The sequence below is a fragment of the Amblyomma americanum genome, chromosome 1, assembly GCF_052857255.1.
Source record: "Amblyomma americanum isolate KBUSLIRL-KWMA chromosome 1, ASM5285725v1, whole genome shotgun sequence".
In the NCBI taxonomy this organism is placed as follows: domain Eukaryota; kingdom Metazoa; phylum Arthropoda; class Arachnida; order Ixodida; family Ixodidae; genus Amblyomma; species Amblyomma americanum.
In genome coordinates, this window is record NC_135497.1 from 232,531,109 (window position 1) to 232,557,817 (window position 26,709).

A 26,709-nucleotide genomic window follows, 5' to 3' on the forward strand; every position below is an offset into this window, starting at 1 on the left:
AAGCGAATGTGCGAAGCTGTCGTCGATCGTTATGAGGAGCAATCCCACAAAGGCATCATGCCGGCCAAAGCTTTCACTTTCCGCTCCCATTCGGCACGTACGCCATTACGAATACCCTGGCCCCGTTCCTGATGTTCGCCAGCTTCTCTGCGCAACAGTACGCACGCGTGTGCCGCCGCTCGTGACTCGCGGGTACGCCATCAGTTCACCTCGACTGCAAAGTCGTCTAGGCTGCGCCCTCGATCGCACCGCCGCATCGAACTCGATGAATCCTTTGACAACCGACGTGCGAGTCTTTCGCACTGAGTAGCCCCAGTCGGTCTGCCTATAGCTGCTGCCGGCCATCCGACATGATACTCAAGAGGCCGCAACATATTTCACTCCTTCGCACTGCCCCTCGACGCGTATGCACCGAAGATTGCAACGCAGAGGCTCAGCGCAAGCTCCCTGAGCGGCGTTCTGTTCCGTACTTGGCGCCAATAGTAGCAGACGATGGTATTTATTTCTAGATCAGTTATTACTTTTTTTTCTTCTTCATGTAATCAGACTCTGTGGGCAAGTCACCTGGCACCGCCTTGATGGTTACGTCACGCCTACGTCACAATTTGAACAAAATGGCTAATTGTCGAGAATAGGCCCCCAGGTTTAGCAGTAGTCGAACCGCAGCTAATTTTTGTCCTCAACAGGTGTAAAAATGTAAGGAGGAGGGGAAGTTGGTAAACGTATGAGTGGAGGTAGGCAAACCGCTCCATAAAGCCATAAACACGAAAACTAAACTGCTTGAGACGCATCACGAAGCAGGAGAGCAAGAAACTTGACCCCATTTCCGGCGTGGCACGGTCACCGCCGATAGATGGCGCTACGCTGTGTGCTCGCGCAAAACAGCCGCGACGCCAGCGCCGGGTGGAGACAACTTAAGCGACACCGACATATTGAATCACAACTGGCCTCTCCCATGTACCGCGAAATTCTCGAGTGGTAGCCCAGTGTAGCTCCCGCTGCAAAAGGCCGTTCAGGTTGAAGCTCTTTGAAGCGCGCCGAGAGCATGAACGGCGCCGTTACAGACGCTAGCGCCGCTGATACCGTGTGATACAATATGGCGGCAACGCTGAAGTTGTCTCCACTTCGGCGGCGCTGGCATCGAGCCACTCTATGATCGCGCCACGGTGTAAGAATACATTTAGGTGTTGACACTGCGCTCGGCGGCGCGACCAGAACTTGTTCGCCGCTCCCTGCGCTTCTCTCGAACGCTGACAGATGGCGCTACGCACCCGGGGCCCCTAGTCGCCGAGCTTCGGCAGCCGTAATGCAGATGCCACGGGATCTTTCGGTGCCGCTGCGTGTACGCGTGCTTTGTGAAGTGCGGCAAGACAACGAAGGATTGAAACTGCTGTCGACACCAAATAATTTTGGACTACTTCGTGTTTTTCTTGCTGAGACTGCATGAATGGGCGGAACAGCAGCGAGGACGCAGCCCTGTGCTGCTTCCGAGCTCGTTATCGAAATGCGTTCATAGCAAATTTTTTTTTCGTTCATCCGCACGACTGCTGTGAGCATAGTTAACTACACTGCCTCTTAAATATAAAAGGTCGGACTCAACGCGCCCACATTTGGCCTGAAGAGCCTACACGTACATTCAAACATTGCTTGGGCAGTGTATTGCGCCAATGCTGCGAGATGACCGCCGTGTTGAGAACATGGTTAACTTCGGCCACCTGGAGTTCTTTAATTTGCACAGAAACCTCAAGGACGTTTCCGCATTTCGCCTGCATCAGAAATACTTACTCCGCAGCCACGAATAGAACCCGCGCTCTTGTGCTGTATTGCAGAACGCCACTGCCGCTATACACGCGAACGCCGGGACCAAAACAAAAATCCAAGTGTGCATTTGCGGCTTTTTAATAGCAAGCGCAGTCCACAATTAGGTACGCGAAACGCAAATAGTTACTGGAAATGCCACTGGCGTTGTTTCTGCCAATCTTATCCCTCAGGTCGGCACCGACGATGCTGAGTGGTTGTCTCTAGCACTAGGCCCGAGAACGTAGGTGTAATACCGGCTGCGGTGGCCGCGAAACAACGCAAAAGGTGCCCGTGTGCTGTGTGATGTGAAGAATCCCATGTGGTCTAAGTTTGGAGCCCTCCATTGCGGCATCTATTAATGCCCATATGCCCCTTCGGGACATTAACAGCACAATTTGCTTTTTTTTTGCTCAAATGCGGCCTGAATAGCCATTCTGTTGAACAAACAAATTTATTACTACAAGTAGCCTCTCTGAGAGATGTGATTTCCTGTAGTCACTAGGTAACGCACAAAACACAGTGAATCACAACCTACTGGGCTACTTTCGTGTAATCAAGAGCCAAGACCGTGACTGCAATTGTGATGATCACTGCATTCGTTTATTTGGACGATACACTGAGCGAATCATCCTCTATCATCTAGGATGAGCACAGCTTGGCCTGTTTCTTTTTTTCTTGACACTGCTTTGTCATGACTGCATTGGTGTGCTTACAATGCTGCCTCATACGCATGCTGACGTAATAGTGGAGGAGCTGTGCGAGTACTTCTTCCTTGTGATCAGCACATGGGAATGTCATCGTGTATGTATCTATCACTCGGTCTATGGTGTCCCAGTACACCGTGTGGCAGTCTGCATAGTCAACAAAAAACCGCTCCGTATGCTTTAGAAGGTCAAATATGTTGACGTTAGGGTGGGTAAGACCCCCTCTGGTCTTCACATTTGTTAGAGCTGCTTCAGCAAAAGAATTATTTTTTACGCTGAAGGCTGACAAGCAAGCAGCGCAGCTGGTAACTCTTCGCATCTTTCTGCACAAAAAACCGGTGACATAATAAAGTATGCAGTCTGTAATTTGCCCTCCGTCTGATTTGTGTTTCCGAACGATATCTTCACATTCCCAGTCTTCTACTGAAACTAGATCGTCTAGCTTTTCTTTAATTTGATTGATGAATCCAGGGCATGATGCCACTTTGTCGTCTGTTCTAATGAGGGCCCTGAAATATGACGCATCCAGCAATGGTTCCTCACCCTCGACGACTTTGCAATTGCCATACTTCGGAGGTTTAAGGATACTGTAGATCGACAGCGTCTGGTAAAGCTGCATAAAGGTGGGCATCGAAGGGTGATCATTCTGGCTTCCTGCCAACCGTATTTTGCCAAAGAACCGCTCGATAGGATCTTGGTTCATTTTGTTGGTTAGGACATATTTGAAGTTGTGGCAATCAAGCAGCACCTCAAAAAGATCCAAAGTGGACTTCAATGTGACTCGAAGTCCCTCGCAAGTGCTCTTTGTCAAGAACATGTCTTTTATAATGTTGCCACTTTCCAGTTCTCTTTCCCAGCTGTCTAGCCAGTCAATTCCATGCTTGAGAATTGCGAGGTCTCGGCTGTTCCTTGTGATCCCTTCTGCTGGAAATCGCCTGTTCAGTGCATCAAACAAATTGTTTAAAAACAACGTGAATTCTTGAGTTTTCTCGCTGCCTATGAGTTTGCGGATACCTTGTTCCCGATAAAACTTAATACCCGCCGCCATGGAGCGGCTAAAGACTTGGGTGGCTAACTTCACACGCATCTTCTCACAGTTACTCGGGTATATGTGAGAGTGCGTTATTTTTGGGCAGACTTTTAGGCCCCCCGCGTTGGCAACGTCTTCCTTGTAGACTTCAGCATAGTACTCCCACTTGATCCACTGTCCTTCGTTTTTCAAGTATCGCTGCTGCTTAAGTCTATTTCTCACACACTTAAACAAGTGTGGAGTGTCAGAAAACGCAAAAACTTTTCTTTCAGGGTCAACTGGGTGCGTGAACGAGTTGCAGCTCTCCTTGAGGCTTCCATTAACACCTAGAATGTTCCACATGCTCCTGTTTGTTGACGCGCCATCACAGACAAACCCATGAATCTCTGCACCGGCTTCTTCGAGCATCACAATAGCTTGGAGAAGCAACTGAGCGAGAATGGAGCCTTTGGTTGCATTTTTTGCTGCGAACACCCCTATAGGTTGAGCGTAGCTATCGCCAAAAGGACAGAACATGAAAACGAGGGCGTGATCAGCGAGCTCATCAGCGTTTCCAGCGTCTGTTGCCAGCCCTACATATGTCATCGTGCGAGAATTGACACGTTTACTTTTTCTAACCTGCATTTCATCGAACATGATAATCCCATGTCGCTTGAAGTCGTCCATTTTTTCTATTTTCCTTTTCAGAGCAGAAAAGAACTTGCTGTCAAATCCCGACTTAAATCCCACCATAGAGACATACCGGCGTATTGTTCGGACTGACGGCAATGCGAGCACTTCGTTTTCCATCACGAACCTGTAGGCTGCTGGTGACCTGATATGAAGGAGCAAGCAAAGCAGGATCCAGCTGTCCGAGTATCGTCGTCCCTTCTTAGAACCAGTCTTGCCAGCAGCCACACATTCCTTTAACACAAGCTGCTGTGCCTCAGTAAGGTTCGCATCACGAGAAATGCGGTCAAGTGTTTCATCACTTAATTTATTTATTTATTTATTTATTTATTGATACTGCAGGCCAATAAACTGGCCCTAGCAGGAGGGGCAATACAGTAAAAAGTGTGACAATGCAAAACAACAATAAACACTAACGAAAAATAATGCTGGGTGTAGCAGTGTTACTCAATGAATACGCTCTGGCACCAGCACAATAACGAACAAAACATGAAGAGTGGCACATGTGAAATAACAAACAGGCGGGCAATTTTTACTCAGAACAACAGAACTGTTTCTGGGGGAAAAAAAAAAAAAGGCATCACAAAGTGAAGGAGTTAGGAAAACATAACAGATTGTGAACACTGGTTTTGTTTCAGTTAGTTTATGGAAGAAAGATGTTTTTCCAGCTCTTCTGCAAAGTTTTGTGACTGCAATACATCGACAGGTATAGAATTCCATTCATGTATAGTACGCGGAAAGAAACTATTCATATGGGATTTTGTTTTAGAAAATATTGGCGTAAGTGAAAGGTTATGTCTGTGTCTTGTCTGGCGTGAACTTAGAGGTTTTACGCAATGAGGCTGCTGAAGTGCGCTTTTTCCATTTATAATGTTATGTAAAAACTGGAGACGACTTATCTTCCGCCTGTTTTCCAGCGTACTGATTTTATTTGCAAGCATTATTAAAGACGGAGAATCCTCTCTTTTATATTTACCAAAGATGAATCTGATAGCCTTCCTTTGAACACGCTCTAAATTCATTATATTCTTTTTAGTATGAGGATCCCATACAACTGCTGCATACTCCAGTTTGGAACGGACAAATGTGTTGTATGCTAACATTTTGGTATTTGCAGGTGCATTTCTAAGTTTCCTTTTCAAGAACCACAATTTGCGCAATGCTGCTGAACATGTAATGGAAATATGGTTTGACCAAGAGAGTTTACTGTTGAATGTGAGACCCAAATACTTGTATTTATCAACCTCAGATATTATTGTGTTGTTAAGTACATAAGAAAATACACTAGGTTCTTTTTTCCGTGTGACTCGCAGCAAAACTGTTTTGTTTACATTGATTTCCATGCACCAAAGTTCACACCAATCACGGATAGCATTAACTGATTCCTGTAAGTAATTGCTGTCGTTCCTGGAAACAATTTTTCTAAAAATGACACAGTCATCCGCAAATAAATTAACATGGACATCATCAGGAATTACGTCGACTATATCATTAATATAGATCAAAAATAAAAGTGGTCCTAATACGCTGCCTTGCGGTACACCAGAAGTTACCTGACAGATATTGGAAGTACATTTGTTTATTTCAACAAATTGCTGTCTATGGCGGAGGTAGGCCTGGATCCATGTTATAATATTTGTAGGAAGACCAATGCGCTCTAGTTTGTGGAGTAATTTTCCATGGGGAACCTTATCGAATGCTTTACTAAAATCAAAAAAGAGCATATCGACTTGCCCGGACGTGTCAAGCACCTGAGAGATTTCATGAACAACTGACACAAGTTGAGTTGTTGTCGACAGTCCCTTTCGAAACCCATGTTGAAATGGAGAGAGGACATTATGGTCTGTCAAAAACTGACGAATAAAGCCTGCGACAATGTGCTCTAATAATTTGCTGCAAGTGGTCGTTATAGAAATGGGACGATAATTCGATACTGTAAGATGGTCACCCTTTTTATGAATTGGAACAACTCTTGCGGTACGCCAGTCAGATGGTATTTCTCCTAATTGTAATGATAATTTGAAAAAGTCAGTTAAAAAAACGCATATCTGTTCCGCATACCTTCGTAAAAAAGCATTTGGTATATTATCCGGCCCGGCAGATTTCCTGACATCAATTTTTAAGAGCATATCCAAAACACCTTGCCTGGAAATCACAATGTCATGTACAAAAGACCTATCATTGTTATGATGTTCAAATTCATCCAGGTCAGAAAACACACTCCAAAAATAATCATTGAAGTGTTCGGCAATACTGGAAGCGTCTTCAATTATTTCATCATTAACCTTAATTTTATGAATTGCCTGTTTAGATTGACCTAAAAAACGCCAAAACTTCTGTGGGGCATGTGAAATAAAATCAACAAGATCATGACTGAAAAACTTATCTCGGGCTGCTTTCACTTTTGTTAGTAATTCAGTTTTCAATTTTTTGGAAGACAAACTCTGCCTGCTATGTTTCTTCATTCGCTTTAGTTTTCGCTTAGTTTGAATAATATCTCTGTTTATCCACGGGTTTGATGGAGGTTTCTTGACACTTCTCAGTGGAATGAATCTGTTAATGCAATAAGAGGCTATGTCCCTGAACTTTTGCCATGAAAGCTCGACATCATCATGGACAACATTTAGGTATAGGTCTAAGTAATCGATGATTGATGTATCATCTGCTTTAGCATAGTCCCTAACCTTAAATCGTTCGCGTTGTTTTCTTCTATTCACGTTGATTGTTGATGAAAAAGAAATTAATTTGTGGTCTGAAATGCCTGCATCAATTTCAGCGGTTCCTTCATGGAAAATTTCACTGAGGAATAAGAGGTCTAGAATATTGTCTCCTCTGGTAGAAACAGTAATAACCTGTTCAAGACTAAAAGTTAGCATCATATCAATGAGTATATCACAGGAAGGACTGTGCCCATAGCTCCAGTTATTCCATTTTATTTGAGGAGGATTAAAATCACCCGTTATAATTAAGTTTTTTCCTCTGAATTTCAAAAGGTGATCATATAATTTCTGCATAAAGTGATCATCAGCATTTGGTGCGCGGTACACAGAACATAGTATGAATGAAAAACCCCAGACAGAGACATTCAAAAACAAGCTTTCGTGGTTATCAATCTGATCTAGTTCTCCTATATCAACACTATTTTTTGCTATAACTGCGACGCCACCACCTCGGGAGAATCTATCTCTTCTAAACAGTTGGTAACCTGGCGAAATTATTTCATCATCCTGCACCCCGTCATGCAACCAGGTTTCAGAAATAACGCATATATGAGGATCGTATACTAATAAAAGATCTTGCAGTCTGTCTATTTTGTTGACAATGCTTTGGGCATTTAGTGAAAGCAGCCGAAACTGGAAAGACCGTGATTGCTATTCTGCCTGCTCTAGTCTCATTTCTGTGTCATCCCTTTTTGCAACTAGTTTCCGTGTGTTGTGTACGTCGTCCCAAATGTACAAGTCGCCGCCAACGCGAATCTTATCATGAACAAGCCAGACCTTTCTGCCGCTATCTTTTTCTTCTTTCGCGCTGTTCCAAAGTAGTCGGCGCTTGCGCAGCGTGTCTGCGCAGTAATCATTTTGCAAGGATATTCCTGATCCTTTCAGTTTGTGAGCATTCTTCATGAGGGCTTGTTTTTCAGTGTAATCCTGGAAAAACGCGATGACGGGCCTTCCTGTGGGTCTCTTCCCGAGTCTGTGAATTCTCGCTACTGAAACACAATCTACCCCCACCTTATTCTTGAAGACGTCTTCAATAACCTTCTCCCGTAGCGTTGTTTCCGTTTCATTAGGATCTTCTGTAATCCCAAAAACAATCAAATTCGAACGGCGGCTGCGGTTTTCCAAATCAACCAGTTTTTCATGGTGAAGTTTAAGTAGGTCATGCGCTGCGGTTGCAACTGCATATGTTTCTTCATTTTCATGGGTCTTTGCTCGAACCTCGGTCATACTGCATTCCAAGCTGATTAAGCGCTGTTCGAAACAGTGTATTGCTGTCTCCGTGGATTCAAGGCGTTCTTTCAATGAAGCGATGTCAGCTCTAATTGCTTGCTGGCCACTCAATATAGACTCGAACATTTCATCAACAGTCGGTCCCGGATTTTCTTCAATGTCCCCACAAACGAGAAGCTTACACGAATTTAAACACTCATAGGCAATACTCAAGCACAGATGTGGGCGCGGCAGTACAACAAGAAAACGATCATCACTGCGTATTGTGCTGTTGTAACTAACCTGTACAAGAAGAATCGGACGCATAGTCAGCGTTGTGCACCCAAGGCTTTCGCCGCGCCCACTGGTAAGTCCATCGTGCGGTGCTGTCTTTATAGCAGTGTAGGCTGGTGACGTCAGGAACCCGTGACTTGAAAACACTGCATCATCCGTTTTCGGAAAGAGGCACGAAACTGCATCGTCGATATGGCTTGATGTCACTGTTGTAAACGGCTTGGCTGAAGGCGCAACAAGGAGGCTGGCAGTTGGCAGGAACAAAGCCTGTACAAGAAGAATCGGACGCATAGTCAGCGTTGTGCACCCAAGGCTTTCGCCGCGCCCACTGGTAAGTCCATCGTGCGGTGCTGTCTTTATAGCAGTTGAGGCTGGTGACGTCAGGAACCCGTGACTTGAAAACACTGCATCATCCGTTTTCGGAAAGAGGCACGAAACTGCATCGTCGATATGGCTTGATGTCACTGTTGTAAACGGCTTGGCTGAAGGCGCAACAAGGAGGCTGGCAGTTGGCAGGAACAAAGCCTGTACAAGAAGAATCGGACGCATAGTCAGCGTTGTGCACCCAAGGCTTTCGCCGCGCCCACATTGTTTAAGCTTGGCTTTGCATTTGCTCAGTTCCGCCTCAAGCTTTTTTTTTCCTTTTAGAAATCGCACTTTGGACCTGTAGCAGGAAATTCTTGCCTTCCGCAAAAGGTCAATGCGGGCTTTTTTGGAAGGGCTGCTTAAAAGACGAATGTGCTTCATTTCTCCTCTCTTCTTCATACGGGAGTAATGTATCCGGAGTGTGTCTTTCAATCTTTCGTAACGGTCGCAACTTGCTTGTTCAGAAAATAACATGCAGTTTCTGTGCCGCCGCACGCCACATGCGTCGATATATGCACACTCGGGTTGGATGTTGTGGTACATCTCGCCACCGGGGCCACCAGCGCATACGTGCAGGTTGTGAAACTTGTGAATCACACTCTCCAAGTCGCTTAGGCCGCATGGAACAACATCGCCGCTTATGGCGTTGACAGTTATAGGGTGACCATAAATGAAGGCACGCAGTGACAGCATTCCGCTGGATGAAACTGTAGCATCTAATGACTTCCTCAGGAAAGGTGCCTGGTCGCGTTTCTTCGCCAAAGCCACTTCCGGGAAGACTACAGCCTCCACACCAAAGCTATCAACAACTTGTGTTGCCCACGAGGTTCCTGGAAGTTGAATGCTGGATACATAACTCGAGAGACATGAAAATGTGAGCGGTTCCTTTTCATCTTGGCCGCTGACAGACACTCCCTCGTGACTTTCCTCGACTAATCCGAGGCTGCTGCATGCTGCCTATGGTGCTTCAGTCTGGACGTGACACAATCCATCTGGACCACCCTGATGTGGACTCGTGCGGTTGTCCTGACGAAAAATGAGAGAAATTATATCAGTGGAAATGGATTTAAGGTATTGTTATAAAACATATGCTACTATCAAAAGCAGCCAAACCCAAAAAGCTACAGGCAAAAGTTTCGCGGACTGCTTCAAAAGCTAAGGGCTTAATCATGCTGTATGTTAACAACAGCTAAATTATTTAATGTCCTGGGCTGGGCAGTTACTATTAACCTGTATTGCAAGCAACTGTATCTCGTTATCCAGGGGCACCTATAGGTATCTATGGCATGCCGGGAGGACCGATACGGTTAGCAGAAAGTTATGTACAGGGAACACTAAGCACCTAGAATATTAAGTACCCGGAGCAGTGCAGAAGAGAACAAACCTTAACGTCATGAACGCCAAGGAAGACGGAGGTGGCACTTGAGGAGGTGCCTCCAAGTTCCATGGTGGGAGAAGGGCACGTTCCTTGATCACTCCACTCACATGTCTGCAGTTTCTTCTGAGGGCTCGATGATGGATCGGTGCCTTTGTTTTTCACAGACCGTCCCAACGGGCAGTGCGACAGCGGCGGGAGCGGGCCGCTTGCTTGACTGATCGCCACACGTGGCCGTAGACTGTCGTTTTCTAGGAGGCTTTCTTGACCTTGTCGGTTTTGTCAGATATTTCGGACACCCGGAAAAAATACTGGGCACAGCATTCGCCGACAGCACCGGGATCTTCTTCGGTACATTTAAAAGTACCTTGCCATTGACCTCGGCATAGTACGATTTTGATATCATATGCTCGGGAAAGTGCTTCGCGCAGACGTGGTCGCTCGGTTGCAATATCCTATCTGCTCTGGGAATTGCCCGGCGCCAAAGTTCTAAGCGAGCAGGCTCCGACGGAGCTTTTGAAAAGTGAAACTTGATCCGGACAACTCCGGTAGCCCGAACTGCAGTTGGGTACGAAGCACTTCTTACCCATAATTGCGTCTAGCAGACTTCTGGACCCGGCTGAAGTTGACAGGTGTGTCACAGCAACAAACAACAGATCACAGACACAATGCACATAGGCCGCGACGACCGTCCATGGCGTCGGCCCGCGCCACCATGTGCGTTTCCACAACTGTCAATCCGGCTTGTGCCAAACCGCGACACAAAAAGCTAGTTCTAGCAAAATTTGCTCGTCCACGATGGAAGCTGACGACGTGGAAGCTGAGATCGTGGTGTTCACAGCTTGTGATGCACTCTCTCAGCCCAAAACATCGACCAACGCAGCCTAAAAGGGCACCTAAAGCAGGGCACGCCGGAGAAGGGAATATACGGCTCTGGGCACGCCGCTTGCCGCACCGAAAGCGAAGGATGGATGGATGGATGGATACGGCTGAACCCTTTACATCGGGCGGTGGCTCAAGCCACCTAGCCATGTCTTGTGAAATTTTACTCCTGTCTTGCTTTTAGCCACCAATCAGATAACCTTCGCTTGGTTACTTCTAACCACTTAAAATCCACTTTCCCTTCACTATCCCTAAACCCCAATGCCTTGGGTAAATCAGCCCCGCTGCCTTCCACTGTAGGGTGAAGCCCTTTACTTGAAAAGTATCAAGTGTTCAGCCGTTTCCTCCTCCTCTCCGCACGCAATGCACAAAGTGTCTATCTCCTGGTACCTGACTCTATACTTCTTAGTCCGCAAAACTCCAGTCCTGGCCTCAAACAACAAAGAACTTCCCCTACAATTATCATAGATATTTTCTTTGACAATTTCCTGTTTAAAGGTCCGGTATGTTTCTAGTGCCGATTTCGTCAGCATCCCTGTTTTCCACAAAGCTCTCTCTGTTCCTCTGCTCCGCAGCGCCCCCGCGCCGCTGCGGTCGGCGCATGTACTAGAGGGCGAACACAATCTGTGCGCGCTCTCCGCCGCGGTGGGCGGCCAGTGTCAACACCTAAATATATTCTTACACCGTGGCTCGCGCTAAAAACGGCATCCGCCGCCGGAATCGAAGCCGCGACCTTGGGATACGGAGCCGAACGCCAAAGCTACTGAGTTGCCATGGCGGGAGTGCTCGGCGTGTTGTTTTTTCCCCGCGAACAATAAATAAAGTGCCGACTAATCCCGCTGTGTGAGTGCTTTTACCCACCTTTCTCTAAAGTGGAATATTACTAGTTATAGATTCTGAGTACAGTATGGCGGAACAAGTGCTTAACACGAGAGACGACTGCGTCAGCGTGCGTTCAAGGAGCGCGTTAAAGCAATAGCTTTAAGGCTCACGTTCAGCGGAAAAGGCAGCGATGGCGTAGTGTCAGTGCCCCAACAGAAGGTGCGCAAGCAATACAAAGTTTCCTCAGTGGGGAACCTGCGTCTGGGTGGAACGCTCCTTTGTGCCTGTTATTGTGTACGTAGTGCAGCGGGAACTAATCAATACCTGTGTATATAGAAGCAACAATACGTGAGTTTACTGCTGTGTGAAAGAATTCAAAGAATATGTAAATTATGATAAATATTTGAATGTGAATAAATAGTGACTGTGTGTGAAGAGAAACCTCTGAAGTAAGTATTTAACGCTATCCCTTGTTACCCTTATAGGCGCACAATAATTGTCTCCCTATGTTATTTTTTTTACAGGAAGCAATGAGGCTGAAAGTCTTGCTTAGAAGCCGAGGTGTATTGTATCGAAGCGCGAAGGGAACAAGGACAGAGGCTAAGGACACGCCAGCGCTGCATTAGTCCGGGTGTCGTTGCGCTACTCAATGAGGTCGTGAAGTATTGGTCTATGAGCGGTGTTGTGCGGTATGTGTCATACCGTTGGTAGAATCCGATAAGCGGAAGGTTGATGGGGCAACTCGGTTATTGTGCTGAGAAGTGTAGAAGTGAAAAATGTCCTCAAATCCATAAGTAGTCTTGTCTTCCTGCGCCTGATTTACCGTCCTTGCGGCATTTCTGCGAAGAGCTGGTGCCCCTCTCCTTGGGAGGATGCTCGGCCGGGATGTATGGCAGCACGCCGCCGCCCGGTGTCATCGCGTCGCCGCCACCGCCCGGTGCCATTGCGTCGCCGGCCCCCAATGTCATAGCGCCGTTGCCCTCCGATGCTTCCCGACGCAGCTTCCGACGCAGCTTTCGCAGATCGTCGTGATTGCGAATCGCAAGCTGGATGTGGCAGGGCATGATACGAGTCTTGGCGTTGTCTCGCGCCCCGTTGCTCGCTAGCTGCAGCAGTTCTGCCGTTAGGTACTCGAGTACCGCTGCCATGTAGACAGCAGCAGTAGAGCCAATACGCTCGGCGTACTTCCCATTGCACATCAGCCGGTGAATGCGGCCCACCGGAAGCCGCAAACCCGCCCGCGCAGAGCGGGACATTGCTGTCGGTTCCGCAGACGACTCGGCCTAGAATTCCAGGCTCGCCATGGCAGCAATGCACGTAGGGGTTGGAGTGCTGCTGGAAGGAAAAGTTAAATAGGCGAAGTTGGTTTTCGTTTCACAGAGTTTCATGTTCCAAAGCGGCTCAGGCTATGAGGGACGCCGTAGTGAAGGGCTCCGGAAATATAGATCACCTGAGGTTATTTAACGTGCACTGACATACTATAGTATACGGGTCTCTAGCATTCTGCCTCCATCAAAGTGCGACCGCCACGGTCGGGATCGATTCCGCATCTATCGGGTCAGCAGCCGAGAATCGTAACTACACAGCCACCGCGACGGTCCGAATGGCCGAAGTTCAGGAGCTACGAAGCGCTCTTGGCCCAAACTAGCAACCGATGACCCCTGTACAAGTGTCGAACGCGCCAATATGCGCCACTCTTAGCCGATTTTTTAGCCGTAAACGTCTCTGGAAGCAGTTCCATTCGTACTCTCATTGGGATGAAAAAAAATGTATCTCGCCATCGGGAGTAGATCTAAGCATGAAATCTACTGAATAAAGGCGTACCGAAATCCTCATCGAGAGTAGATCTAAGTATCAAATCCACTGATTAAAGGCGTACCGAAATCCTCATCTGGAGTGGATGTAAGCATGGAATCCACTGAATAAAGGCGTGCCGTAATCTAAGACTGCTCATAGATACTGATAGCCACAAACAACCTAATCTCGGGAGCGTCTCTCAGGCACTTCGCTCCGCTCGATAGCGTGGTCCACCACGGGGCCACGAAGACGCCGTCTTCGGCGCATGCGCTGCTATAGCGGCAGGGCAGCACGTAGCACCAGGCGGAGTGAATGCTTCGCCAAAGTTTGTTGACGTTCGCCTCCGTGTTTTACTCCGTACAGGCGTCAAGAAAACACGCGGAGCGTCGACAACGGCAGCTAAAAGCATTTCATGCTTAGTGATGAAAGCAGGCCTGTTGAAGAAAGATGTTCTGTGAAAATTTCAACGAATAAGTGAAACAAAGAAAGACGCTTGGTTTTCCTTTTGGATTGCATTAAAACACCACTAATGCCTCAAATATTGCGTTAATAATAATAATAATAATAATTGGTTTTTTGGGGAAAAGAAATGGCGCAGTATCTGTCTCATATATCGTTGGACACCTGAACCACGCCGTAAGGGAAGGGGTAAAGGAGGGAGTGAAAGAAGAAAGGAAGAAAAAGTGCCGTAGTGAAGGGCTCCGGAATAATTTCGACCACCTGGGGATCTTTAACGTGCACTGACATCGCACAGCACACAAATAATGCGTTAAATATTGGTTTTTGAGTAAATGAAAGGCGTAGTAACTGTCTCGCTTCTAAGAATGTGGGCACCTCATCTGCGCCACGAGGGAAGGCAGGAAGCTTGTAGTGAAAGAAGAATGAGGTGCTGTAACGGAGCGTTCCGGAATATCTTCGGCTATCTGGGGATCGTTAACGTGCGCTGACATCGGATAGCAGAGGTGCGCCTTTAGTGCTGCACCTCCATCGAAACGCGGCCGGGTGGAAGCTGGATACTCCGGCTCAGTAGCTGAGTGCTGTACCGACTGAGCCACTGCGGTGGGTAGCACCAATGCTTCAGCTAAGCGGAGCTTGGTACCGTGCCTAAATTAAGCGTTATCTTACCAGGAGGTGCCTTGGAAGGGTCCGAGTGAGCGGATGTTCTGCAGCGCTAGCCAAGCTGCGGAATGCGCTTGTCGACAATAGCCGGTGCGCAGCGCTTGCAGCGGGTGTTAATGGCCGATTAAGAAGCCATGTGGGTGGCAGACAGCTTTGTGAGGTGATCAAACGGCTTAGGTTGTTGTTGTTGTTGTAGTACCGCTTACGTTCCGCCAGTAGATGATTCTTGAAACCGAACGTGGGCGTCCTCTTCGTTTTCGTGTGCATTTTGTTATCGCCAGGCATATCTGTTTTTTGGCACTCAAGCGTGAGCCACAGCTGGTACCGGAAAATTAGTGGCAGAGAGCCAAAAGATGCTTACGCATTGGATCATTGTTGTGATCGGCCGACACCTTTGCTGCCGTTGGCCAGGCTACAAGGATCTCCGAAGTGAAAGTATCGCCCAGACCCGAACCATTTTAACACGACAGCGTTAAGGAGCTCGCATCGCAGAAAAGCAGTGTCGACGTGGTTGGACGTTGTAGCACGAGCACCTCCAAATAAAAAAAAAACTTTTGGCGATACGGGGAATCGAACCTCGGTCCTTCAGATTGCGAGGCTAGCACGCAAACACGCTACGCAGGCTCTTTTTTGTTTATTGCCTGAAATTAGTGCGGAAAAGAAAAATCTAAGCATGCTTACGCCACAAAATATCAAGCCACGACCCCACCTTCCAAAACATCAAAAGTCTGGGAGGTCCACACATGCATCCAGATAGGGGAGCCAGCTAGGCGGCTCCTCAAGGGCAGCATATACACCCCGCACCAAAGCGCTTTGCTGACGAAACAAAGATTTCGACGACCACGGTGATTCACCATAGCGGTCCATCATGCGGCTCTTCCAGAGACTAAATGGTCCCAGCAACATAAATAGATCACATAGCACAACAAACGCTTTGTTTTTTCCGGAGGCAAAAAACGGATACTGTAGGGTTTGTTCCTAATTGTTTGTTGTAATAGGTCCCAGAAGAACATAGCATCAATGCACAGAATAAAACAACTCTCAATTGTCGCTGGTGCACTGCACAGGCGGCAATTCACCGTACATGGCACAAACATCTCCTTAGCATGAGGTCATGCCTCGACAGGCAGCGGGGATGTGTGCAGTTTAAAGAAGAAGGCTTTTGTAGCAGAAGAAATGCACATTCGTCTAACACTTTTTAGAACACTGGTGTCAAGGAACTCCAGAAAAGGTTGCCAATACAACGGTACAGGAAACAAATACTATAAGGTCTTGAGTCATCTTCCTTCTGTAGAGGCTATACAGGTAGTCTAAAGGAAAGCGCACAGTGAGGAAATTGCAGGTGCCAACTACTTCCTTAATGAATCCCCATGAAGGTCCCTCACGAGTGTGTCCAGTTGGGGCGAACAGGAAAGAGAAATGAGCGCCGAGACCCCTAATAAGCACAGCTACTAAAAAAGGATGGTTTGTCGATCTGGAAAAGAAAAAAAACGCAAAACAAGCTGATGCAAGAATAAGTGAACAAGGCCTATTCCACCAGTCTCTAGAGAAAGAAACAGGTTATCGCGACGCATGGATTCCCATTGCCTACTTGCCTATGTGCTGTAGGTTCCCCACTGTGCAAGGAAGAACGTGCAGGTGATGCACCGAATGTTTGCTACCTTTGTATGACGATACGAAGGCTCGCTGGTTCGAACTGTATTAAAGCGCCCTAGGGAATGTGTTGTGGTCTTTGACTTCATGATGTGTCTGTGTACTGATGCGTACATGAGTAATACCCTGACATCGCTGCAACACGCTGCCGCCTTCCACTCTTAAACGCGAATCTTAAGCGTCCCCCAACCTTTTTTTGCGCGCGCGATCGATGCACTTCAAGTTCGGCTCCTGATTTGCTGGTGCCATGGGTAGCTTCTATTTTTGCGCCAAAAATTGAGATACAGCTAGTGCCATGGTCTGCACACACACGGCTTCAGTTGCAATCGGCGCTGGCATCGAGCCACTCTATGCTCGCGCTAAAAACGGCATCCGCCGCCGGAATCGAAGCCGCTACCTTGGGATACGGAGCCGAACGCCAAAGCTACTGAGTTGCCATGGCGGGAGTACTCGGCGTGTTGTTTTTTCCCGGCGAACAATAAATAAAGTGCCCACTAATCCCGCTGTGTGAGTGCTTTCACCAACCTTTCTTTAAAGTGGAATATTACTAGTTATAGATTCTGAGTACAGTATGGCGGAACAAGTGCTTAACACGAGAGACGACTGCGTCAGCGTGCGTTCAAGGAGCGCGTTAAAGCAATAGCTTTAAGGCTCCCGTTCAGCGGAAAAGGCAGCGATGGCGTAGTGTCAGTGCCCCAACAGAAGGTGCGCAAGCAATACAAAGTTTCCTCAGTGGGGATCCTGCGTCTGGGTGGAAAGCTTCTTTGTGCCTCTTATTGTGTACGTAGTGCAGCGGGAACTAATCATTACCTGTGTATATAGAAGCAACAATACGTGAGTTGACTGCTGTGTGGAAGAATTCAATGAATATGGAAATTATGATAAATATTTGAATGTGAATAAATAGGGACTATGCGGGAAGAGAAACCTCTGAAGTAAGTATTCAACGTAATCCCTTCTTACCCTTATAGGCGAAGAATAATTGTCTCTCTATGTCATTTTTTTTTACAGGAAACAATGAGGCTGAAAGTCTTGCTTAGAAGCCGAGGTGTATTGTATCGAAGCGCGAAGGGAACAAGGACAGAGGCGAAGGACACGCCAGCGCTCTATTAGTCCGGGTGTTGTTGCGCTACTTAATGAGGTCGTGAAGTATTGGTCTATGAGCGGTGTTGTGCGGTATGTGTGATACTGCTGGCAGAATCCGATAAGCGGAAGGTTGATGGGGCAACTCGTTTATTGTGCTGATAAGTGTAGAAGTGCAAAATGTTCTCAAATCCATTACTAGCCTTGGCTTCCTGCTCCTGGTTTACCGTCCTTGTGGCCGTTCTACGAAGAGCTGGCGCCACTCTCCTTGGGAGGATGCTCGGTCGGGATGTACGGCAGCACGCCGCCGCCCGATGCCGTCGCGTCGCCGCCACCGCCCGATGTCGTCGCGTCGCCGCCACCGCCCGGTGTCATCGCGTCGCCGCCACCGCCCGGTGTCATCGCGTCGCCGCCACCGCCCGGTGTCATCGTGTCGCCGCCACCGCCCGGTGTTATAGCGTCGCCGCTCGGTGCCATAGCGCCGTCACGCTGCGATGCTTTCAGACGCATCTTTCGACGGAGCTTCCGACGCAGCCTTCTCAGATCGTGACTGCGAATCGCAAGCTGGATGTGGCAGGGCATGATAAGAGTCTTGGCGTTGTCTCGCGCCCCGTTGTCTCTCGCCCCGTTGCTCGCTAGCTGCAGCAGTTCTGCCGTTAGGTACTCGAGTACCGCTGCCATGTAGACAGCGGCAGTAGAGCCAATACGCTCGGCGTACTTCCCATTGCACATCAGACGGTGAATGCGGCCCACCGGAAGCCGCAAACCCGCCCGCGCAGAGCGGGACATTGCTGTCGGTTCCGCAGACGACTCGGCCTTGAATTCCAGGCTGGCCATGGCAGGAATGTGCGTTGGGGTTGGAGTGCTGCTGGAAGGAAAGGTCAAATAGGCGAAGTTGGTTTTCGTTTCATAGAGTTTCAAGTTCCAAAGCGACTCAGACTATTAGGGACGCCGTAGTGAAGGGCTTCGGAAATAGAGACCACTTGAGGTTATTTAACATGCACTGACATCATACAGTAGACCGGTCTCTAACATTCTGCCTCCATTGAAATGCGGCCGCGACGGTCGGGATCGATTCCGCATCTTTCGATTCAGCAGCCGAGCATCGTAACCACACAACGACCCCGACGGTTCGAATGGCCGAAGTTTAGGAGCCACGAAGCGCTGTTGGCCCAAACTAGGAACCAATGACCCCTGTACAAGTGTCGAACGCGCCAATATGCGCCAGTCTTAGCCGATTGTTTTTAGCAGTAAATGCGCTCTGGAAGTAGTTTCATTCGTACTCACATTGGGATGAAGAAAAAGGCTATCTCGTCGTCGGGAGTAGATCTAAGCATGAAATCCACTGAATCCACGTCACCTACGCATTCACAAGGTTGTAGGAGAAACGCGGCACTGAAACTATATACCGTCGGCGTTCATTGTGTTCACTGCCGTTGTTTGTTGACAGCGTTCTAGACTCCGATGATTTTGAGGAAAGGAAGGCGCATAACTGGCTCCCTGGGGCAGTGGACGCCTCAATCGCGATTTGAGGTTCGTGGCGGTGGGGAGAGAGAGATGCGGCCTGTATGCATTAGCACTTACGACGCTGGGGCAGACGCGCGGCTCTGTAGCAATAGTTCACAGCGTTCACTGGGTGAGTAACCTCTCGGGATCAACCATCAACTGCCACCTGCCAGGGTGGGCGCGCTGCCAATCCAGTGTCCGGAATGCGCTCAACGTTACAGACACCAAGCCGCGTCTATAGTTGCCCGATACACCACGGCTTTCGCTATCTAACCATGTTTAGCAGTAGTTGAACCGCAGCAAATTTTTTGTCCACCACAGGTGTTAAAATGCCAGGAGGAAGGGAAGTTGGTGAACGTATGAGAGGAAGTAGGCAATCCACTCCATACAGCCATAAACACGAAAACTAAACTGCTTGAGACGCATCGCGAAGCAGGAGAGCAAGAAACGTGACCCCATTTCCAGCGTCCCACGGTCACCGCCGAGAGATGGCGCTACGCTGTGTGGTCGCGTTAAAACGGCATCCGCCGCCGGAATCGAAGCCGCGACCTTGGGATACGAAGCCGAACGCCAAAGCTACTGAGTTGCCATGGCGGGAGTGGTCGGCGCGTTTTTTTTTTTGCGCGAACAATAATTAAAGTGCCGACTAAACCCGCTGTGTGAGTGCTTTCACCTACCTTTCTCTAAGGAGGAATATTACTAGTTATAGATTCTGAGTGCAGTATGGCGGAACAAGTGCTTAACACGAGAGACGACTGCGTCAGCGTGCGTTCAAGGAGCGCGTTAAAGCAATAGCTCTAAGGCTCCCGTTCAGCGGAAAAGGCAGCGATGGCGTAGTGTCAGTGCCCCAACAGAAGGTGCGCAAGCAATACAAAGTTTCCTCAGTGGGGAACCTGCGTCTGGGTGGAACGCTCCTTTGGGCCTGTTATTGTGTGCGTAGTGCAGCGGGAACTAATCAATACCTGTGTACATAGAAGCAACAATACGTGAGTTGACTGCTGTGTGGAAGAATTCAAAGACAAGAATATGGAAATTATGATAAATATTTGAATGTGAATAAATAGTGACTGTGTGGGAAGAGAAACCTCTGAAGTCAGTATTTAACGCTTTCCTTTGTTACCCTTATAGGCGCACAATAATTGTCTCCCTATGTTTTTTTTTTTTTACAGGAAGCAATGAGGCTGAAAGTCTTGCTTATAACCCGAGGTGTATTGTATCGAAGCGCGAAGGGAACAAGGACAGAGGCGAAGGACACGCCAGCGCTGCATTAGTCCGGGTGTCGTTGCGCTACTCAATGAGGTCGTGAAGTATTGGTCTATGAGCGGTGTTGTGCGGTATGTGTGATACCGTTGGTAGAATCCGATAAGCGGAAGGTTGATGGGGCAACTCGGTTATTGTGCTGAGAAGTGTAGAAGTGAAAAATGTCCTCAAATCCATTAGTCTTGGCTTCCAGCGCCTGATTTACCGTCCTTGCGGCCTTTATGCGAAGAGCTGGTGCCTCTCTCCTTGGGAGGATGCTCGGCCGGGATGTATGGCAGCACGCCGCCGCCCGGTGTCATCGCGTCGCCGCCACCGCCCGGTGCCATTGCGTCGCCGGCCCCCAATGTCATAGCGCAGTCGCCCTCCGATGCTTCCCGACGCAGCTTCCGACGCAGCTTTCTCAGATCGTCGTGATTGCGAATCGCAAGCTGGATGTGGCAGGGCATGAGACGAGTCTTGGCGTTGTCTCGCGGCCCGTTGCTCGCTAGCTGCAGCTGTTCTGTCGTTAGGTACTCGAGTACCGCTGCCATGTACACAGCGGCAGTAGAGCCAATACGCCCAGCGTAATTCGCATTGCACATCAGCCGGTGAATGCGGCCCACTGGAAGCTGCAAACCCGTCCGCGCAGAGCGGGACATGGCTGTTGGTTCCTCAGACGACTCGGCCTCGAATTCCAGGCTGGCCATGGCAGGAATACGCGTAGGGGTTGGAGTGCTGCTGGAAGGAAAGGTTAAATAGGCGAAGTTGGTTTTCGTTTCATAGAGTTTCACGTTCCAAAGCGACTCAGGCTATGAAGGACGCCGTAGTGAAGGGCTCCGGAAATATAGATCACCTGAGGTTATTTAACGTGCACTGACATACTACAGTAGACGGGTCTCTAGCATTCTGCCTCCATCGAAGTGCGACCGCCACGGTCTGGATCGATTCCGCATCTTTCGGGTCAGCAGCCGAGCATCGTAACCACACAGCCACCGCGACGGTTCGAATGGCCGAAGTTCAGGAGCCACTAAGCGCTGTTGGCCCAAACTAGGAACCGACGACCCCTGTACAAGTGTCGAACGCGCCAATATGCGCCACTATTTGCCGATTTTTTAGCAGTAAACGTCTCTGGAAGCAGTTCCAATCGTACTCTCATTGGGATGAAAAAAAAAGTATCTCGCCATCGGGAGTAGATCTAAGCATGAAATCTACTGAACAAAGGCGTACCGAAATCCTCATCGGGAGTAGATCTAAGTATCAAATCCACTGATTAAAGGCGTACCAAAATCCTCATCTGGAGTGGATGTAAGCATGGAATCCACTGAATAAAGGCGTACCGTAATCTAAGACTGCTCGTAGATACTAATAGCCACAAACAACCTAATCTCTGGAGCGTCTCTCAGGCACTTCGCTCCGCTCGATAGCGTGGTCCACCACGGGGCCATGAAGACGCCGTTGTCGGCGCATGCGCTGCTATAGCGGCAGCGCAGCACGTAGCACCAGGCGGAGTGAATGCTTCGCCAAAGTTTGTTGACGTTCGCCTCCGTGTTTTACTCCGTACAGGCGTCAAGAAAACCCGCTGAGCGTCGACAACGGTAGCTAAAACCATTTCATGCTTAATGCCGAAAGCAGGTCTGTTGAAGAAAGATGTGTGAAAATTTCAACGAATAAGTGAAACAAAGAAAGACGCTTGGTTTTCCTTTTTGGATTGCATTAAAACACCACAAATGCCTCAAATATTGCGTTAATAATATTAATAATTGTTTTTTGGGGGAAAGGAAATGGCGCAGTATCTGTCTCATATATCGTTGGACACCTGAACCACGCCGTAAGGGAAGGGGTAAAGGAGGGAGTGAAAGAAGAAAGGAAGAATAGGTGCCGTAGTGGAGGGCTCCGGAATAATTTCGACCACCTGGGGATCTTTAACGTGCACTGACATCGCACAGCACACAAATAATGCGTTAAATATTGGTTTTTGAGTAAATGAAAGGCGTAGTAACTGTCTCGCTTCTAAGAATGTGGGCACCTCATCTGCGCCACGAGGGAAGGCAGGAAGCTTGTAGTGAAAGAAGAATGAGGTGCTGTAACGGAGCGTTCCGGAATATCTTCGGCTATCTGGGGATCGTTAACGTGCGCTGACATCGGATAGCAGAGGTGCGCCTTTAGTGCTGCACCTCCATCGAAACGCGGCCGGGTGGAAGCTGGGTACTCCGGCTCAGTAGCTGAGTGCTGTACCGACTGAGCCACTGCGGTGGGTAGCACCAATGCTTCAGCTAAGCGGAGCTTGGTACCGTGCCTAAATTAAGCGTTATCTTACCAGGAGGTGCCTTGGAAGGGTCCGAGTGAGCGGATGTTCTGCAGCGCTAGCCAAGCTGCGGAATGCGCTTGTCGACAATAGCCGGTGCGCAGCGCTTGCAGCGGGTGTTAATGGCCGATTAAGAAGCCATGTGGGTGGCAGACAGCTTTGTGAGGTGATCAAACGGCTTAGGTTGTTGTTGTTGTTGTGGTACCGCTTACGTTCCGCCAGTAGATGATTCTTGAAACCGAACGTGGGCGTCCTCTTCGTTTTCGTGTGCATTTTGTTATCGCCAGGCATATCTGTTTTTTGGCACTCAAGCGTGAGCCACAGCTGGTACCGGAAAATTAGTGGCAGAGAGCCAAAAGATGCTTACGCATTGGATCATTGTTGTGATCGGCCGACACCTTTGCTGCCGTTGGCCAGGCTACAAGGATCTCCGAAGTGAAAGTATCGCCCAGACCCGAACCATTTTAACACGACAGCGTTAAGGAGCTCGCATCGCAGAAAAGCAGTGTCGACGTGGTTGGACGTTGTAGCACGAGCACCTCCAAATAAAAAAAAAACTTTTGGCGATACGGGGAATCGAACCTCGGTCCTTCAGATTGCGAGGCTAGCACGCAAACACGCTACGCAGGCTCTTTTTTGTTTATTGCCTGAAATTAGTGCGGAAAAGAAAAATCTAAGCATGCTTACGCCACAAAATATCAAGCCACGACCCCACCTTCCAAAACATCAAAAGTCTGGGAGGTCCACACATGCATCCAGATAGGGGAGCCAGCTAGGCGGCTCCTCAAGGGCAGCATATACACCCCGCACCAAAGCGCTTTGCTGACGAAACAAAGATTTCGACGACCACGGTGATTCACCATAGCGGTCCATCATGCGGCTCTTCCAGAGACTAAATGGTCCCAGCAACATAAATAGATCACATAGCACAACAAACGCTTTGTTTTTTCCGGAGGCAAAAAACGGATACTGTAGGGTTTGTTCCTAATTGTTTGTTGTAATAGGTCCCAGAAGAACATAGCATCAATGCACAGAATAAAACAACTCTCAATTGTCGCTGGTGCACTGCACAGGCGGCAATTCACCGTACATGGCACAAACATCTCCTTAGCATGAGGTCATGCCTCGACAGGCAGCGGGGATGTGTGCAGTTTAAAGAAGAAGGCTTTTGTAGCAGAAGAAATGCACATTCGTCTAACACTTTTTAGAACACTGGTGTCAAGGAACTCCAGAAAAGGTTGCCAATACAACGGTACAGGAAACAAATACTATAAGGTCTTGAGTCATCTTCCTTCTGTAGAGGCTATACAGGTAGTCTAAAGGAAAGCGCACAGTGAGGAAATTGCAGGTGCCAACTACTTCCTTAATGAATCCCCATGAAGGTCCCTCACGAGTGTGTCCAGTTGGGGCGAACAGGAAAGAGAAATGAGCGCCGAGACCCCTAATAAGCACAGCTACTAAAAAAGGATGGTTTGTCGATCTGGAAAAGAAAAAAAACGCAAAACAAGCTGATGCAAGAATAAGTGAACAAGGCCTATTCCACCAGTCTCTAGAGAAAGAAACAGGTTATCGCGACGCATGGATTCCCATTGCCTACTTGCCTATGTGCTGTAGGTTCCCCACTGTGCAAGGAAGAACGTGCAGGTGATGCACCGAATGTTTGCTACCTTTGTATGACGATACGAAGGCTCGCTGGTTCGAACTGTATTAAAGCGCCCTAGGGAATGTGTTGTGGTCTTTGACTTCATGATGTGTCTGTGTACTGATGCGTACATGAGTAATACCCTGACATCGCTGCAACACGCTGCCGCCTTCCACTCTTAAACGCGAATCTTAAGCGTCCCCCAACCTTTTTTTGCGCGCGCGATCGATGCACTTCAAGTTCGGCTCCTGATTTGCTGGTGCCATGGGTAGCTTCTATTTTTGCGCCAAAAATTGAGATACAGCTAGTGCCATGGTCTGCACACACACGGCTTCAGTTGCAATCGGCGCTGGCATCGAGCCACTCTATGCTCGCGCTAAAAACGGCATCCGCCGCCGGAATCGAAGCCGCTACCTTGGGATACGGAGCCGAACGCCAAAGCTACTGAGTTGCCATGGCGGGAGTACTCGGCGTGTTGTTTTTTCCCGGCGAACAATAAATAAAGTGCCCACTAATCCCGCTGTGTGAGTGCTTTCACCAACCTTTCTTTAAAGTGGAATATTACTAGTTATAGATTCTGAGTACAGTATGGCGGAACAAGTGCTTAACACGAGAGACGACTGCGTCAGCGTGCGTTCAAGGAGCGCGTTAAAGCAATAGCTTTAAGGCTCCCGTTCAGCGGAAAAGGCAGCGATGGCGTAGTGTCAGTGCCCCAACAGAAGGTGCGCAAGCAATACAAAGTTTCCTCAGTGGGGATCCTGCGTCTGGGTGGAAAGCTTCTTTGTGCCTGTTATTGTGTACGTAGTGCAGCGGGAACTAATCATTACCTGTGTATATAGAAGCAACAATACGTGAGTTGACTGCTGTGTGGAAGAATTCAATGAATATGGAAATTATGATAAATATTTGAATGTGAATAAATAGGGACTATGCGGGAAGAGAAACCTCTGAAGTAAGTATTCAACGTAATCCCTTCTTACCCTTATAGGCGAAGAATAATTGTCTCTCTATGTTATTTTTTTTACAGGAAACAATGAGGCTGAAAGTCTTGCTTAGAAGCCGAGGTGTATTGTATCGAAGCGCGAAGGGAACAAGGACAGAGGCGAAGGACACGCCAGCGCTCTATTAGTCCGGGTGTTGTTGCGCTACTTAATGAGGTCGTGAAGTATTGGTCTATGAGCGGTGTTGTGCGGTATGTGTGATACTGCTGGCAGAATCCGATAAGCGGAAGGTTGATGGGGCAACTCGTTTATTGTGCTGATAAGTGTAGAAGTGCAAAATGTTCTCAAATCCATTACTAGCCTTGGCTTCCTGCTCCTGGTTTACCGTCCTTGTGGCCGTTCTACGAAGAGCTGGCGCCACTCTCCTTGGGAGGATGCTCGGTCGGGATGTACGGCAGCACGCCGCCGCCCGATGCCGTCGCGTCGCCGCCACCGCCCGATGTCGTCGCGTCGCCGCCACCGCCCGGTGTCATCGCGTCGCCGCCACCGCCCGGTGTCATCGCGTCGCCGCCACCGCCCGGTGTCATCGTGTCGCCGCCACCGCCCGGTGTTATAGCGTCGCCGCTCGGTGCCATAGCGCCGTCACGCTGCGATGCTTTCAGACGCATCTTTCGACGGAGCTTCCGACGCAGCCTTCTCAGATCGTGACTGCGAATCGCAAGCTGGATGTGGCAGGGCATGATAAGAGTCTTGGCGTTGTCTCGCGCCCCGTTGTCTCTCGCCCCGTTGCTCGCTAGCTGCAGCAGTTCTGCCGTTAGGTACTCGAGTACCGCTGCCATGTAGACAGCGGCAGTAGAGCCAATACGCTCGGCGTACTTCCCATTGCACATCAGCCGGTGAATGCGGCCCACCGGAAGCCACAAACCCGCCCGCGCAGAGCGGGACATTGCTGTCGGTTCCGCAGACGACTCGGCCTTGAATTCCAGGCTGGCCATGGCAGGAATGTGCGTTGGGGTTGGAGTGCTGCTGGAAGGAAAGGTCAAATAGGCGAAGTTGGTTTTCGTTTCATAGAGTTTCAAGTTCCAAAGCGACTCAGACTATTAGGGACGCCGTAGTGAAGGGCTTCGGAAATAGAGACCACTTGAGGTTATTTAACATGCACTGACATCATACAGTAGACCGGTCTCTAACATTCTGCCTCCATTGAAATGCGGCCGCGACGGTCGGGATCGATTCCGCATCTTTCGATTCAGCAGCCGAGCATCGTAACCACACAACGACCCCGACGGTTCGAATGGCCGAAGTTTAGGAGCCACGAAGCGCTGTTGGCCCAAACTAGGAACCAATGACCCCTGTACAAGTGTCGAACGCGCCAATATGCGCCAGTCTTAGCCGATTGTTTTTAGCAGTAAATGCGCTCTGGAAGTAGTTTCATTCGTACTCACATTGGGATGAAGAAAAAGGCTATCTCGTCGTCGGGAGTAGATCTAAGCATGAAATCCACTGAATCCACGTCACCTACGCATTCACAAGGTTGTAGGAGAAACGCGGCA

At 48.8% G+C, this 26,709-nt stretch overlaps 3 protein-coding genes across 5 annotated transcripts; all 3 read right to left on the reverse strand.

Moving 5' to 3' along the window:
• Window positions 1-12,653: 12,653 nt before the first annotated feature.
• LOC144116097 (histone H2A type 2-C-like) lies at window positions 12,654-13,127 on the reverse strand. Its single transcript, XM_077650775.1, has one exon. The coding sequence runs from the start codon at window positions 13,125-13,127 to the stop codon at window positions 12,654-12,656; it is 474 nt and encodes a 157-aa protein (XP_077506901.1).
• Window positions 13,128-17,669: 4,542 nt separating this feature from the next.
• LOC144095626 (uncharacterized) lies at window positions 17,670-18,896 on the reverse strand. 2 transcript variants are annotated; one of them, XM_077629306.1, is made up of 2 exons: window positions 18,811-18,896; window positions 17,670-18,388 (listed from the first exon to the last, which is right to left on the reverse strand). In XM_077629306.1, the coding sequence occupies exons 1-2, from the start codon at window positions 18,858-18,860 to the stop codon at window positions 17,767-17,769; spliced, it is 672 nt and encodes a 223-aa protein (XP_077485432.1). In that variant the 5' UTR covers window positions 18,861-18,896; the 3' UTR covers window positions 17,670-17,766. The 2 variants fall into 2 exon arrangements, with proteins under 2 accessions (XP_077485432.1, XP_077485426.1); XM_077629300.1 differs by having other exon boundaries at window positions 17,670-18,391.
• A 6,564-nt stretch (window positions 18,897-25,460) lies between these two features.
• LOC144095640 (uncharacterized) lies at window positions 25,461-26,709 on the reverse strand. Of its 2 annotated transcripts, none has more exons than XM_077629319.1 (2): window positions 26,602-26,709; window positions 25,461-26,179 (listed from the first exon to the last, which is right to left on the reverse strand). In XM_077629319.1, exons 1-2 carry the CDS (start codon window positions 26,649-26,651, stop codon window positions 25,558-25,560), a joined length of 672 nt encoding a protein of 223 aa, XP_077485445.1. In that variant the 5' UTR covers window positions 26,652-26,709; the 3' UTR covers window positions 25,461-25,557. The 2 variants fall into 2 exon arrangements, with proteins under 2 accessions (XP_077485445.1, XP_077485437.1); XM_077629311.1 differs by having other exon boundaries at window positions 25,461-26,182.

What these genes read in the sequence shown, in the direction of transcription:
- LOC144116097 (XM_077650775.1), bottom strand. Translation starts at nt 13,127, where the DNA reads ATGTCCCGCTCTGCGCGGGCGGGTTTGCGGCTTCCGGTGGGCCGCATT.
- LOC144095626 (XM_077629300.1), bottom strand. Translation starts at nt 18,860, where the DNA reads ATGCTTAGATCTACTCCCGACGACGAGATAGCCTTTTTCTTCATCCCA. An exon ending in GCCTTTTTCTTCATCCCAAT is followed by an intron (nt 18,392 to 18,810) that starts GTGAGTACGAAT and finishes CTTTCCTTCCAG; the next exon opens with CAGCACTCCAACCCCAACGC.
- LOC144095640 (XM_077629311.1), bottom strand. Translation starts at nt 26,651, where the DNA reads ATGCTTAGATCTACTCCCGACGACGAGATAGCCTTTTTCTTCATCCCA. An exon ending in GCCTTTTTCTTCATCCCAAT is followed by an intron (nt 26,183 to 26,601) that starts GTGAGTACGAAT and finishes CTTTCCTTCCAG; the next exon opens with CAGCACTCCAACCCCAACGC.